We start from the raw sequence: 16,177 nt of genomic DNA, 5'->3' as shown, positions 1-16,177 counted from the left end.
AACCATTGGCATATGGAACAACATTAGATGGGTGGGGTATCAACTATATTGTCCCCCAAATAAATATGCAATCTTCAGATCCTTTATTTGAAACCCTGCTCTTTTAAATGAGTGGTACTGAATCCTTCAAGCTGCTAGCTAATTGTCATGACAAATACCTCTCAACATTGGTTCTGTTTGGGGGTTTTGGGCATTTTTTAAGAGGTCTTAATTATTACCCCCTCACTATAGAATGATGACATAAAACCCCATATTGAAAAGTGAGCTCCCACAATTCAAATAAGGGGCTTCATGTTCTTTTAGCTATAATATGATCATCATAGTAATAATGATCACCTGGCAAGAGCTGATAGCTTTATTTTGTGGTATTGATGATACATACATCTACATATTCCTAAACTAATACAAAAGGTTAGGAATCAAAATAAATGTGAGAACTTGGTGAATGTAAAACTAAATTTCATTTTGTGAAATTCTATATAAAATTCTATAAAAATTCAAAATATTTTTTGATATGATGAGTTAGACAAGGTATACATGCCTTGTCAAAATGGCCACCTCTCTAGTGTATCAAAATGTATCATGTTGTGTAACTTTAAAATGTATGTAAAAATGTTTTAGCTAGATAACCTGCATACATTGCAAGATGGTGCACAGTGACAAAATAATATATATATAAAAGAGGGAGGAGGTAATACTACTCGAGGACAAACCAGGTGCAAATCCTTAAAATAGTAAATTTAGTTGAAAATATAGATAAGAAAATAAAGTCACAAACATTACAGTCACTTTAAAAGAAGGAAAACTGCACACTGTTGTCACTTTAGGAAAAAAAAATGTATTAGATTCCTATAGAGAATATGCTAAATGTGCAAAGATATATATACAAATTCTAGCATTAAAAATAATTTAAAAAATAAATAAAAAATATGACTCCTAGAAATACAAATACACATTAATTTCTGTGAAAGTATCATATAACAAATAAATATAAAAATAACTTTCTATGAGATATTGTTTGTTGAGATATAAATCAATCTATTTCTTGGACATTAACAGATGAAAAATAAAAGATTAGCTTTAGAGAAATGTGCTTGTTCATGGACAGTAATTAATTGGTATAAATAAAGTTGTGAAAAACCCGAATAACCACAACATCGATGATTGTTAGTTAACACCAGTTCGATGCTCTTCGCACCATACTTGACGCGCATATTTTTGAAGGCTTTTTTGATAAATAAGGAGATCATATTCATGTCCGCGGCAGCAATGTCTGGCGATGTCTGGCGAGCATTTTGACGCCGGCGAATGCAACATAGTTCACGCTTTGATAAATAGGCCCCTAAGGGGTCAATTTTTGTAGGTGCGAGCATACGCTGCCGGCATTTATCATTGCACCAGCAGTTCTTGTGAACTGCTGGTGCAATGCCGCCCCCTGCAGATTTGCGGCCAATCGGCTACTAGCAGGAGGTGTCAATCAACCCGATCATATTTGATTGGACTGATTGCTGTCCGCCACCTCAGAGCTGGCGGACGAGTTAAGGAGCAGCGGTCTTAGGACCGCTGCTTCTTAACTTCCGCTTCAGACTGACCTGAAGCAGAGTGGGTTGGAGGCAGCATCCGCTGCTTCATAAATCGACCCCTCAGTATTCATCCCACACTCATTAGAGAGAGAAAAATAATCTGTAACCTGCAAATGCTGTAATTGAAATAAACAGGCTCAATGAAACTTGTAACACATAAATTTGCTGCATTCCAACTCCAAAATTGCACAATTCTTTTTTATGTGCCCATTAAAGGCTAGATTACATGTGGAGCGCTATTTATCATTCCCGCTTGCACGCTAACTCTGCTAGAAGTAAGCTTTTGGCTCACATCCGGTACTGCGTGTATTACAAGTTGAAGGTAAAAAGTTTTAGCTTGTGCGCTAAGCCAACACGAGCAAAAAGATGAATTTAGAATATCATGACTGTGTAAACATATTCCCCCATAGACTTCAATGGAGTGCGAAAACAATCTTACTCTCGCAAACCCAATCACATTTTCTCAGGTGCCATAACCGGACATGAAATATTAATAACTCACATCCCAATGTTCTTCACATAGCAGAATACATTCTATTTATTCTTAAATACATATTTCTATATACAGTCATGGACTAAAGTATTGGCACCCACGCATTTCTGTCAGAAAATTGTTGCATTTACAAATGTTTAGGCATTCTATAATGTTTATTTATTTTGTTTGTATTGGTATGACACAAAAAAGTGGAGAGAAAAAAAGCCAATTCTGACACATTCCAAGCAAAACTCCAATATGGATTGGACAAAATTATTGGCACCCTCAGTTTAAAATTTAGTAGCACACTCCTTGGAAAAAATAACTGAAATAAATGGCTTCCTGTGACCATCAATGAGTTTCTTACACCTCTCTACTGGAATTTTGGACCACTCTTCTTTTGCCAACTGAGGTCTCTCAGATTGGAAGGGTTCCTTTTCCCAACTGCTGTTTTGAGATCTCTTCACAGGTAATCTATGGGATTGAGAGCTGAACTTATTGCTGGCCAGTTCAGTACTCTCCAGCGCTTTGTCTTAAACCATTTCTGTGTGCTTTTTGACAAGTGTTTTGGGTCATTGTCCTGCTGTAAGACCCATGACCTCTGACAGAGACCCAACTTTCTTACACTGGGCCATACATTGCACCACAGAATTCTTTGTTAGTCTTCAGATATTATAATGCCATGCACACAGTCAAGACATCCAGTGCCTGAAGCAGCAAAGCAACCCCAAAACATCAGTGAACCTCCACCATGTTTGACTGTAGGGACTGTATTCTTTTCTTTAAAAGCCTCATTTCTTTTTCTGTAAACAGTAGTATGATCGGCTTTACCAAAAATATGCAATTTTGTTTCATCTGTCCACAGCACATTCTCCCAAAAGGATTTTGGCTTCCTCAGGTAAGTTTTGGCAAACTCCTATCTGCCATTTTTATGTTTCTGTATCAGCAGTGGGGTCCTCCTGGGTCTCCTACTATAGCGTCCCTTTTCATTCAGATAGCAACGTATAGTGCGAGCTGACACATTTGTGTACCCTGTGCCTGAAGGTCAGGTTGAATTTGTCTGGAAGTTGATCAAGGTTCTTTATCCACCATTTGAACAATCCTTTGTTTGCAATCTTTGATTAATGTTTCTCTTTCGTCCACATCCAGGGAGATTAGCTACAGAGCCATGGGCTGTAAACTTCTTGACAATGTTGCACACAGTCGACACAGGAACATTAAGATCTCTGGAGATGGACTTGTAACCTTGAGATTGTCCATGCTTTTCCACAATTTTTGTTCTCAAATCCTCAGACTCAGTGTGGCACACAGATACACACAACAGAAAGGTTGAGTCAATTTGTCACCATTTTCACTGGTTGCCGGTGTGATTTCTATATTGTCAGCACCTGTTAATTGATACAGGTGAGTTTAATTACAAATTACTGGAGCATAACAAACTTGGAATGCAATTATTTCTTATAATTTTGAGAAAATGCCAATAATTTTGTCCAGTCCATTTTTGGAGTTTTGCGTGGAATGTGTCAGATTTGGCTTTTTTTCTCCACTTTTTTTGTGTCATACCAATACAATCAAAATAAATAAACATGAGAATGCCTAAACATTTGTAATTGCAACAATTTTCTGGACAAAGTGGTGCATTATCTGACAGAAATGCAGGAGTGACAATATTTTTGGCTATGACTGTATATCTGATGGTGTATTTGTAAACTATATATATATATATATATATATATATATATATATATGAATATAGAGTACAAAAGAGTTCTGCAGAGGCTCAATTTGCAGTTTAAAACTTCAATATTTATTACATCCAAAATCTTGGTAAAACATCATATGGAGGTATCATGACAAGCAGTCAAACAATTCAAGCATGAAAGAATGCTAACATGTTTCAGCACAAGGCCGTAATCATAGCTACTGGGTACACCTGTTGCATGACCTATGTTGTACCCTACAACTTTTTCTCATTGGTTAAAAACAACTCATGCTATTCTCTGCTAAATACCTTATTTAAAGGTATAACCAACATGTAGTCATGTTACTCGTGCCTGTAATAACTACAAATAAAATGTATTGAGGACTGACAATAATATATTTGTGTTTCTAAAGTATGCTCAAATGGGACACTAGGTTTAAAACTCATGTAATATTTAAGAGCATGACAGTGAACTCTTATACTAAACCTAAATTAAAGACTTATACTAACTTACATCACATGTGACACCATTCTCATTTCCAATAATTAATCAAATCATATTCAGAATTCATCCCTGAGGGAACTTTTGTGCCCAGCTTGAAGATCCAATACATTTCCCTTTTGCCCAGCAACTTGTCCCTGGCCCCTCCCCTAGGGGGGGGGTTACCACTTTTTCAATAGCTTGCCATTGAAAGGTGGTCAGTGCTTTGTGTTGCTTTCTTGCAAAATGCTGTACAAGAGGGGTAGTTGCCTCTCCTGAACTGATGGTCGACAGATGGTTCCTAATATGTTTATTCACGTCATTAGAGGTTAACCCTACATACTGAACTAGACATTCTATACATGTTATTACATATATAAAATATGGAGTTGTACAGTTCAGACATAACTCAATGCGAAAAACCTCCCCTGTACTCATTGATTGAAAAGTCTCTGAGACCATGGCATATTCACAGGGTCTAAATCTTCTCTTACCACATCTGTACATGCCTTTATGCTGAAGCCATGAGCTCTGGGACCTGTTATCCATTTTAGGAAAACAGGAGGGGGATAGAAAATTCCCCAAAGTTCTACATTTTTTAGAGGAGCATCTCAAACCCCTATCAACACTGCTTGTCGGCCCATCATCTGCAACCAAGAGTCTAAAATGCTTCTTGACAATCTTACAGATATCTTTGTACTGGGCATTATAGTCTGTAACAAAATACATTTCCTCACTTTTCTTTTTTGTATATTCAGTGTTAATCATTTTGTTGTCAAGAAGTGTCTTTCTGTCTAGACTAGCCACCTGTTTTTGAGCTTTGTCTAAAGTTGTATCTGAATAACCCCTTTCTTTAAGTCTTCTTCTCAGGTCTTTTATCTGCCTGTCAAAAGCCTCATCCTCAGTGCAATTTCTTTTAAGTCTTATGAACTGCCCTTTGGCCACCTAAAATAGCACTTGTGGAGGATGGCAGCTTCTGGCATGCAGAAGTGTATTTCGTGCAATTGGCTTACGATGGGTATCGCTCATAATATACCCATTCTTGTTACCCATCAAAGCCAAATCCAGGAAACAAATTTCATTTACATGGTGTTCAAATGTAAACTTCAGAGCCATATCATTGTTGTTAATTTCATTCATAAACGACCTCAGCTCTTCTTCGGTACCTTGCCATATAAGCAGCAGGTCATCTATGTATCTCCTCTAAAACACAATGTTGTCTTTATATCTAGTCTCATCTCCAAAGATGTGGGACAGCTCCCAAATTCCCATATATAGGTTGGCAAATGATGGTGCGAACTTAGCACCCATCACTGTCTACACCTTTGGAGATAGAATTGCCCTTCAAATTTGAAGTAATTGTGTGTCAGGAGATACATAGTGACTCTTAGTGTAAAATTGATCAAATTCTCTGTAAAATCCGTACAAGTTCTCAGGAAAAAAGATACTGCTTTAAGCTCCTTCTCATGGGGTATAGAGGAATAGAGTGCCGCCACATCAATCGTTAACCATCTGTAGCAGCCATCAATCCATTCCTGTTTCCCCAACAGGTTAATGACATGTTTCATATCCCTCAAATAGCTGTGCAACCTAGTCACAAGAGGGTTCAAAATGGCATCTAGCCATTCGGATAAATGCTATGATATGGAACCAATACCGCTCACAATGGGGCGGCCTCGTACATTGTCAAGTCATTCATGCACCTTTGGAAGATGGTGGAAGATGGGAACCACAGGGTGTTCAATAAAAAGATAATCCCTTGTTGACAAATTAATGTGCCCATCTTCCAAACCATCGTCCAAAAGTGTCCTTATGTAATGTGTAGGAAGAATAGGAATATCTAAATATGCTTTCCACACAGTATCACAAATAATTGGGATCAATAAATAATGTAATCCCTGGTCTGCTCATATACTGTGGGTCAACAGAGGTTGAATTATACAGACTCTATGTAAAGGCAACAAGTAGGATTTAAAGTTAACCAAATGGTTGTAAATCTTGCAAGAAAATAGTAGAGGTTACTGTCTCTTTAAGTAGGAGTATTGTAAAAATAGATGTTCAATTCATATGTTCATATATCACAAACTGAGACTTAAAAGTTAAAAGTTCATCAGAATAAGTAGCACAGACATAGGATTAAGCTTGGTCCTGTTTTGCTTTAAGTTGCTTTTACAGTACAGACACAGCAGATGCATTTGAGGAATGATTTAAACCGTATGACTTCAATTAGAATATAGGTTAGGTCAGGTAAGTAAATATGTGCAGTAAGTTTAATACAAGCAGGAACTTAGCATAGCAGAATCACAGAGCAGACGGAAATGTGTATTTAGAGAGTTTTACTTGAATAGATGATAGCTGGTGATGTAGAATTTACTTACTGACCATAGCTGCTGTAAAGGAGTTGTTTGTTGATGAGCTGGCAGTAACACACCTCAGTTCTGTGACAGTTAGGTAACTGTAGAATGACTAGTGCCAAAAGTAAATGCAATCCTTATGTGGCAGAGTTAAGTTCATTAAACAGCAGAGGAATTGAAGTGAAACTTGAGACAAAAGCAGCAGATAAGACTGGAACATACAAGGCAATACTTAGCTTGAATTCTGTGAGAGAAACAGTATGAGCTGCAGCTGTAGTAGTTCCCTTGAAAGGCTTAGAGTTTGTGCAGGATTCTGTAGACTGAAGATCACACCTGTTGATCCAAATTACTAAGGGCTAGATTACGAGTTTTGCGGTATGGGTGAAAAAGCATCATTAAGGCTCTTTTTCACTACCGCTGCTATTACGAGTCTTGAAGGTACAGGTGACTGCACACTTTTTTGGCCGTAACGCAACGTAACTACCGCAGCTTTCCAAAAGTCCTTTTTCAATGGGACTTCCATAGCGCCGGTATTACGAGTTTGCCTATCCGGCCAAAAAGCGAGCGGTACAGCCTATAACTACAAGATTTGTACCACTATCTAAAGTCAGTAGTTATGGGTTTTACACTACAAAGCCGGAACATAAAACTCATAACTAAAGTGCTAAAAAGTACACTAACACCCATAAACTACCTATTAACCCCTAAACCGAGGCCCTCCCGCATCGCAAAAACTAAAATAAAATTTTTAACCGCTAATCTGCCGCTCAGGACATCGCCGCCACTATAATTAACATATTAACCCCTAAACCACCACACTCCTGCATCGTAAACACTAGTTAAATAGTATTAACCGCTAATCTGCTGTCCCCAACGTCGCCGCCATCTACAATCCACTTATTAACCCCTAATCTGCTGCCTCCAACGTTGCTGCCACCTTACTAAAGTTATTAATTGATTTAATTGTAGTGTAAGGTTAGGTGTTAGTGTAAGACAGGTTAGGTTTTATTTTACAGGTAAATTTGTATTTATTTTAGCTAGGTAGTTAGTAAATAGTTAATAACTATTTACTAACTAGTCTACCTAGTTAAAATAAATACAAACTTACCTGTAAAATAAAAATAACACCTAAGATAGCTACAATGTAACTATTAGTTATATTGTAGCTAGCTTAGGTTTATTTTAAAGGTAAGTATTTAGTTTAAAATAACAATAATTTAGGTATTAATTGTAATTTTTATTTATATTAATTTTAATTATATTAAAGTTAGTGGGTGTTAGGGTTAGGGTTAAGTTAGGGTTAGGGTTAGACTTAGGGTTATGTTTAGGGGTTAATAACTTTAGTATAGTGGCAGCGACATTGGGGGCGGCAGATTAGGGCTTAATAAGTATAATGTAGGTGGAGGCGACATTGGGGGTGGCAGATTAGGGGTTAATAAGTATAATGTAGGTGGTGGCGATGTCGGTGGCGGCAGATTAGGGGTTAATAACTGTAATGTAGGTGGCGGTGATGTCAGGGGCGGAAGATTTGGGGTGTTTAGACTCGGAGTTCATGTTAGGGTGTTAGGTGTAAACATAAAATTTGTTTCCCATAAGAATCAATGGGGCTGCGTTACGGAGCTTTACGCTCCTTTATTGCAGGTGTTAGGCTTTTTTTCAGCCGGCTCTCCCCATTGATGTCTATGGGGAAAGTGTGCACAAGCATGTAAAACCGCTTACCGCAACACTGGTATTGGAGTGCGGTATGGAGCTCAAATTTGCTCAACGCTCACTTCTTGCTTGCTAATGCCGGGTTTTTGTAAACCTGTAATAGCAGCGCTGTAGGGAGGTGAGCGGCGACAATAACCTGCAAGTTAGCACCGCACCCCTCATAACGCAAAACTCGTAATCTGGCCTTAAGCAAGGTAGAAACGAGGAAAAAGGAGCGCTGAGTCTTTAAGTAAATATGCAAAGTTTATTAGGAGCAGGCTTCCATAAAAAAACACAAGGTAAGCTCCTTTCTGATGCGTTTCGCTCATGGGCACATGCGCTTCATCAGAGATATTGGTCTCTGCTGATCAGGGTCAATATAAAGGTGGGAGGAGCCTATCAGCAGGTGTGTGGTATTAACCCTTTGTGTATATGATAAACCGTATGAGCCGATGTTTTAAAGGGAAGACACCTGAATGTACCTGATAGGAGAGACATAATAATCACCATTATACTGATCCTGAGCAGAGAAAAACAGATAACACCTATAACAATTATCTAAAATACAATGATTATTTACAGTGAAAATGTGTTTGCCATTGGCTGGTAAGTTAGTATGTTCACACATTAGGTTTCAGTTGGATAAGAAAATGTGTATGTTTAAAAGATAAGAAATTGCAATTAAGGCAATTAAATGAACACATAAAGTGTGATTACACATGGTGTTAGTGGCCATAGAGGTCCTAAAACATGGATGATGATAAAAGACATTTGGCAAACAACAAAACAAAAAACAAAATACAATGCATGATTATTGGTTAAAATAGTTAAAGGGACAGTCTAGGCCAAAATAAACTTTCATGATTCAGATAGAGCATGTAATTTTAAACAATTTTCCAATTTACTTTTATCACCAATTTTGCTTTGTTCTCTTAGTTGAAAGCTTAACATAGGAGGTTCATATGCTAATTTCTTAGAACTTGAAGCCCACCTCTTTCATTTTGCATTTTAGCAGTTTTTTACCACTAGAGGGTGTTAGTTCACGTATTTCATATAGATAACACTGTGCTCGTGCACGAGAAGTTATCTGGGAGCAGGCACTGATTGGCTAGACTGCAAGTCTGTCAAAAGAACTGAAAAAAGGGGCAGTTTGCAGAGGCTTAGATACAAGATAATCACAGAGGTTAAAAGTATATTATTATAACTGTGTTGGTTATGCAAAACTGGGGAATGGGTAATAAAGGGATTATCTATCTTTTAAAACAATAAAAATTCTGGTGTAGACTGTCCCTTTAATAACATTAAGGGATAATATTAAGTTAGCATTACTTAATTTCATTAGTAAGAGATAGGGGAAAAGAGAAAGAAAGAAAAAGAGGAAAAAAGATGAACTGTATGTTATTCATCTATATGTATCACCCCTAAAGTAAGAATGGGTGTTTATAGTTAATATATGACTCATGACATATTTAGAATGTCATGAGAGGCTGTATAATTGTCACTCATGAGTGGTGGGGGTGTCATTCTCCAGTTACTTACAAAAAGGGCAAAATTGAGAGTTAAATGCTATAAGGATAATAGCGTAGCCATATAGCATCTGTATTGTCAAAAAGAGGAATGGTGATGACAATACAGAGTGAGAGCTTATAACCAATAAATGAATGAGCTAAAAACATTTTCTTATAAGATAATTGAAAGAGACTAATAGGATTATAGAAGGGGAAAGGAAAGCAACCTCTGGGGGAGGACTAGAAGGGCTCACTAATTGGTTGTGAAACTTAAGCAAGGTAGGTAAGGGGGAGTAGAGTTTTATAGTGAGGAATTAAAGGGACAGAGTATATGCAGCAAATCCATGACACTCCCATTATACTCCCTGATATACCTTAGTGGGATCACCCTGAAGGGGGACATAATTCTTGGTGTCCTGTAATTGACGCAGAGCCTCCTTAATATAATCAACTCTATTCAAAACGACTATTGAACCCCCTTTGTCAGCCTTACGTATGACTATATCATCCATTAATTTAAGTTCATCGAGGGCTTTTCTTTCCTTGCATGATAAATTATCTGATTTACCCACATTAGCACTTAGAGTCAAGAGATCATTTTCCACCCTTCTGTAGAAGGTTTCCAGTAGTGTACCCCTATATTGTATGGGGTAAAATTCTGATGCTTGCTTGAAACCACTAAACTCATTCACAGAAGGTTGTTCTTGAACTCTATGACTCTCCAGTGACAGTGTATCAAGTGTATTGACATCACGTGCATCCCTAAATGAAATAGCATTGAAATCATTTTTCAGAGAGCATGATGGTACATCCCTATTCCTAATTCCTTCATCGGAAGTTAAATTCATGAAATACTTCTGTAAAGTTAGACTTCTTATCAATTTATTGAAATCTAGCATAGTTTCAAAAATATTAAAAGTACTGGTTGGAGCAAAATTAAGGCCAAGGCCCCTATTTAAGAAAGTCTGGCGGACCTGATCCGACAGTGCGGATCAGGTCCGCCAGACCTCGTTGAATACGGCGAGCGTATTCATCATTGCACCAGCAGCTCACAAGAGCCAATGGGCCGCTAGCAGGGGGGTGATGATCGAGTTGATTTCCGGCGATGTCTGTCCGCCTGCTCAGAGCAGGCAGACAGGTTATGGAGCATAGGTGTTTGAATAATCTGTGATTTTAATCTGTCATTTTGTATATACCAAAGAGTTTTTCATGCATCTTTCAGCATATTATGTAACTCATTCTATTTGCTGAGTAGTTATGTTATCTAGAAATGAGCAATAAGGTATTTAGCAGAGAATAGCATGAGTTGTTTTTAACCAATGAGAAAAAGGTGTAAGGTACCTAGGTCATACAACAGACTTACTCAATAGCTATGATTACGGCCTTGTGCTGAAACATGTTAGCATTCTTTCATGCTTGATTTGTTTGATTGCTTGTCATGATACCTCCATATGATGTTTTACCATGATTTTGGATGTAATAAATATTGAAGTTTTAAACTGCAAATTGCGCCTCTGCAGAACTCTTTTGCACTCTTTTTCTATTTTACCAGGATAGCAGAGGTGTTTTGCAATTTTTTGCTCCAGTTGCCCCTTTATAGCGCTGACAGCTAGACCCCGGGCTTACGCTTGCAAGAAGCTCACAGCTCATTGGATCAACTATTCATTTCTGGATGTCCAATTGGACGGGCTGGATCACGTGGTGTACACACACACACACAGCTTTTGAGGCGCAAGGAACCAACGCTGAACAGTGGATACTTTTGCATGCAGCATTAGGATTTGCAGAGGTGTTTTTCCAGATTGACTAAGGACTGTGAGAGCGGTAAATGGGTACAGCCGTATAGCGGTTTTCACGCTGACATAGATTCAGCTCATAAGACCCGTACTGACGCATTCTCATTGTTGGGGAACTCCCTGGTTTACCTCTGAACTGTCTACATAAATGGGACTGTGTATTCAATGAACGTATATGAAGTTTGCCACTGCCTAGTGGATCTATAGGCAATAGCATCTTGGGGCACTTATAGGACTATTTATCCTTGACTTCTTGTCCTACAGATTTCAGACTGAACATTTTGTTTATTATATATATATATATATATATATTTATATATATATTTTTATATATATATATATATATATATATATATATATATATATATGATTAAATATAGGTATAGCTATATACAATATTGAGAACATATATAAACATTTATGCAATATTCATACACAGGTGTATTTACTGTATATATATTTATATATACACAGTATGTATATATATATATATATATATATATACAGGGAGTGCAGAATTATTAGGCAAATGAGTATTTTGACCACAACATCCTGTTTATGCATGTTGTCTTACTCCAAGCTGTATAGGCTCGAAAGCCTACTACCAATTAAGCATATTAGGTGATGTGCATCTCTGTAATGAGAAGGGGTGTGGTCTAATGACATCAACACCCTATATCAGGTGTGCATAATTATTAGGCAACTTCCTTTCCTTTGGCAAAATGGGTCAAAAGAAGGACTTGACAGGCTCAGAAAAGTCAAAAATAGTGAGATATCTTGCAGAGGGATGCAGCACTCTTAAAATTGCAAAGCTTCTGAAGCGTGATCATCGAACAATCAAGCGTTTCATTCAAAATTGTCAACAGGGTCACAAGAAGCGTGTGGAAAAACCAAGGCACAAAATAACTGCCCATGAACTGAGAAAAGTCAAGCATGCAGCTGCCAAGATGCCACTTGCCACCAGTTTGGCCATATTTCAGAGCTGCAACATCACTGGAGTGCCCAAAAGCACAAGGTGTGCAATACTCAGAGACATGGCCAAGGTAAGAAAGGCTGAAAGACGACCACCACTGAACAAGACACACAATTATCAAGACTGGGCCAAGAAATATCTCAAGACTGATTTTTCTAAGGTTTTATGGACTGATGAAATGAGAGTGAGTCTTGATGGGCCAGATGGATGGGCCCGTGGCTGGATTGGTAAAGGGCAGAGAGCTCCAGTCCGACTCAGACGCCAGCAAGGTGGAGGTGGAGTACTGGTTTGGGCTGGTATTATCATAGATGAGCTTGTGGGGCCTTTTCGGGTTGAGGATGGAGTCAAGCTCAACTCCCAGTCCTACTGCCAGTTTCTGGAAGACACCTTCTTCAAGCAGTGGTACAGGAAGAAGTCTGCATCCTTCAAGAAAAACATGATTTTCATGCAGGACAATGCTCCATCACACGCGTCCAAGTACTCCACAGCGTGGCTGGCATGAAAGGGTATAAAAGAAGAAAATCTAATGACATGGCCTCCTTGTTCACCTGATCTGAACCCCATTGAAAACCTGTGGTCCATCATCAAATGTGAGATTTACAAGGAGGGAAAACAGTACACCTCTCTGAACAGTGTCTGGGAGGCTGTGGTTGCTGCTGCACGCAATGTTGATGGTGAACAGATCAAAACACTGACAGAATCCATGGATGGCAGGCTTTTGAGTGTCCTTGCAAAGAAAGGTGGCTATATTGGTCACTGATTTGTTTTTGTTTTGTTTTTGAATGTCAGAAATGTATATTTGTGAATGTTGAGATGTTATATTGGTTTCACTGGTAAAAATAAATAATTGAAATGGGTATATATTTGTTTTTTGTTAAGTTACCTAATAATTATGCACAGTAATAGTCACCTGCACACACAGATATCCCCCTAAAATAGCTATAACTAAAAACAAACTAAAAACTACTTCCAAAACTATTCAGCTTTGATATTAATGAGTTTTTTGGGTTCATTGAGAACATGGTTGTTGTTCAATAATAAAATTAATCCTCAAAAATACAACTTGCCTAATAATTCTGCACTCCCTGTATATATATATATATGCATTTAAGAACATTGGAATGTGAAATATTCATATTTTCATGTCAGGTTAGCGCCCTTGAGAGTATGCAATTGGGTTTGCACGCGAGTAGGTTGTTAGCTTTTTTGTCCCCTTTTTTTTGCTTCATTGACTTTTATGGGGGAATACGTTAATGTGCGTGTGAATGGCTTACTTCCAGAGCATTACATACCGCTCCACTTGTAATCTTTACTCAGTTTAACTCCTCTATGCCTTTTATGTTTTGAAGAGTTTAAAACATATGTACAGCTTCTGTTGTATAAGTGTATACAAATATTTTTAACACTACCTATTCCTTGGCTTGTATACACTAGTATAGACACCATATAATTATATTACTTTATTATTTTGTTTCTGTTTTTTACATGAGAAGGCTGACTACACAAGTATGCCTTATGGAAATTGGGGGAAATTTAGATTAATTTCCTTTAAATACTGTAGCCGAAGAACTATGTAATTATCTCTGAGTTAATGTGTCAATGAAACACACCAGTTAATATATTAATATTCTTGCCTTGTTTTGTTTTTATTGCAATTTAAATAAATAATATGTTTTTAACATATGTCCTTCACCTAAAGTCAATTACTTTAAAAGTTACAGTCAAATTTGTAAATTACCATAATACTTATGAATGTTTAAGATTGAAATAGGTTTCTATCACAAAAAGTTATTAAAAGAAGGTTACAACATTTTCTGCTAAAACCATTGTCTAGTCCCTATTTAGAGCACATTAACACCTTTGCCTGGGACGTTCTGTGACAAATAATGTTTATATCTTTATGCAGGTCAGGAACATGTCTGATTATGTTATCCGGCTGTACAATGATTCAGATTATGATGCTGTCAGAGACCTATTTGCGAGAGGCATCAGGGATCACCCGCGTGTGGCCTTCAATCAAGCCCTAAGACATCCACAGATCTGTATTTTCTTGTTGGTTGTGTTTTGTTTTCCTCTTGTAGCTTTTGGATCCATCCTTCTATCTGTGTTAGCCTTAGCTGCTGTGTTGGTTTTCATCTGGCTGAGCAGTGTAATGGGCTTCCAAGCTTATGCCAAAGCTACCTTGTCAGGTGACCTGAAAGACATTCACAAATACTACATGCAGTGTAATGGTCATTGCTTCTGGGTTGCTGAGTCTGCTGGACAGGTGGTAGGTATAGTAGGTGTCCGCCCATCTGATACCAGTCCTGAGAAATGTCTGGAACTTATAAGAATGTCTGTGGCTAAAGAACATAGAGGAAAATGTATTGCAAAAGCCTTGTGCAGGACCGCCATCAATTTTGCCCGGGATAAACGATACAAGTCAGTTGTCCTTGTGACCACAACCCCTCAGATAGCGGGTCAGAGGCTGTATGAGAGCATAGGGTTCAGATGCACAGACAAAACGTATCCAAAAATATTACTGCCAAGATTGGCTGGCTTTAGGATATTGCACTACAAATATGGCCTCTCAGCAGCAGAGTAAACTCTCATCACTTGCTGTGTAGGTATTCTCAGCAGCAGAGGATAATATTCACGGGTGATTAGTTTGCGCTCTATAAGTACCCAGAGATTCACAACATTAAATACTGTATCCTGCTAAACATCACAGCACGTTTTTTTTATGTCCAGTATTCTATGAAGAAGAAAATGAGGCATAAACCTGAGAAATTAGGGCTTTAATAAAAAAAAAAAGTATTCTTTGTCAAGGAATTTGTGTAATTTTTGCCTTTTATTTGAATTTTTCTCCAAACAATCCTTTTCGATATAAAGCAAATTAACTTTAAAGCAGTTATTGCACTAAAAACAATATCATATAAATGAAATATATTATAAATTATTAATAATTGGACAATATTTATTGACAAATTTTCTTAAATGAATCCATTGCTGGACTGTAAAATCACAAATTAAAAATACCATAATGGCATCATTTAAAATGAGTACAAAAAAATCTACACTTGTGGTACACACCTTGAATAATTCTCAACAGTTCCAGTTCCTTATAGTCTTTATTTTAAAATTTGACGACTTCTGTGATAGGGTGCCTCAGTGGTCACTTGATCAGGTCTAAACCCAATAGGTATACTGCCACTAAAATTTGAAATTCAGGGGCGGATCCATAACAGATATACTTTATGAATTTGATAATCCCTCAACGATCAACAGACCAACGATCACTGGATGGTGTCCTCAACAAGAAGTGTTCTTTGGAATATTATTATAAAATTAACAAATGGAGCTCCCACAGCTGCAAAAATAAAATCCATTCAAGATAAACATCCATAAATGTGTTTCAGCTTAAAGGGATATTAAACCCAATTTTTTTTTCTTTCATGACTCAGATAGAGCATGCAATTTTAAGCAACTTTCTAATTTACTCCTATTATCAATTTTCTTCCAATCTTTATTTTAAAAGCAGGAAAAGCTTAGGAGCCCATTTTAGGTTCACTTGTTTATTGGTAACTACATTCAGCCAACCAATAAGCAAGCATAACCCAGGTTCTGAACAAAAATG

General features: G+C 37.5%; 1 protein-coding gene across 1 annotated transcript in view; it reads left to right on the top strand.

Moving 5' to 3' along the window:
• Positions 1-15,145, top strand: part of LOC128647592 (N-acetyltransferase 8-like) — a 39,035-nt gene extending 23,890 nt beyond the window's left edge. The window contains exon 2 of the mRNA XM_053700349.1: positions 14,468-15,145. Coding sequence (XP_053556324.1) covers positions 14,468-15,145 — 678 coding nt within the window. The remainder of the gene's footprint in view (positions 1-14,467) is intronic.
• Positions 15,146-16,177: the final 1,032 nt, after the last annotated feature.

This window comes from Bombina bombina, chromosome 2 (assembly GCF_027579735.1).
Source record: "Bombina bombina isolate aBomBom1 chromosome 2, aBomBom1.pri, whole genome shotgun sequence".
Lineage (NCBI taxonomy): Eukaryota > Metazoa > Chordata > Amphibia > Anura > Bombinatoridae > Bombina > Bombina bombina.
This window is presented reverse-complemented; position numbering and strand designations above follow the sequence as displayed.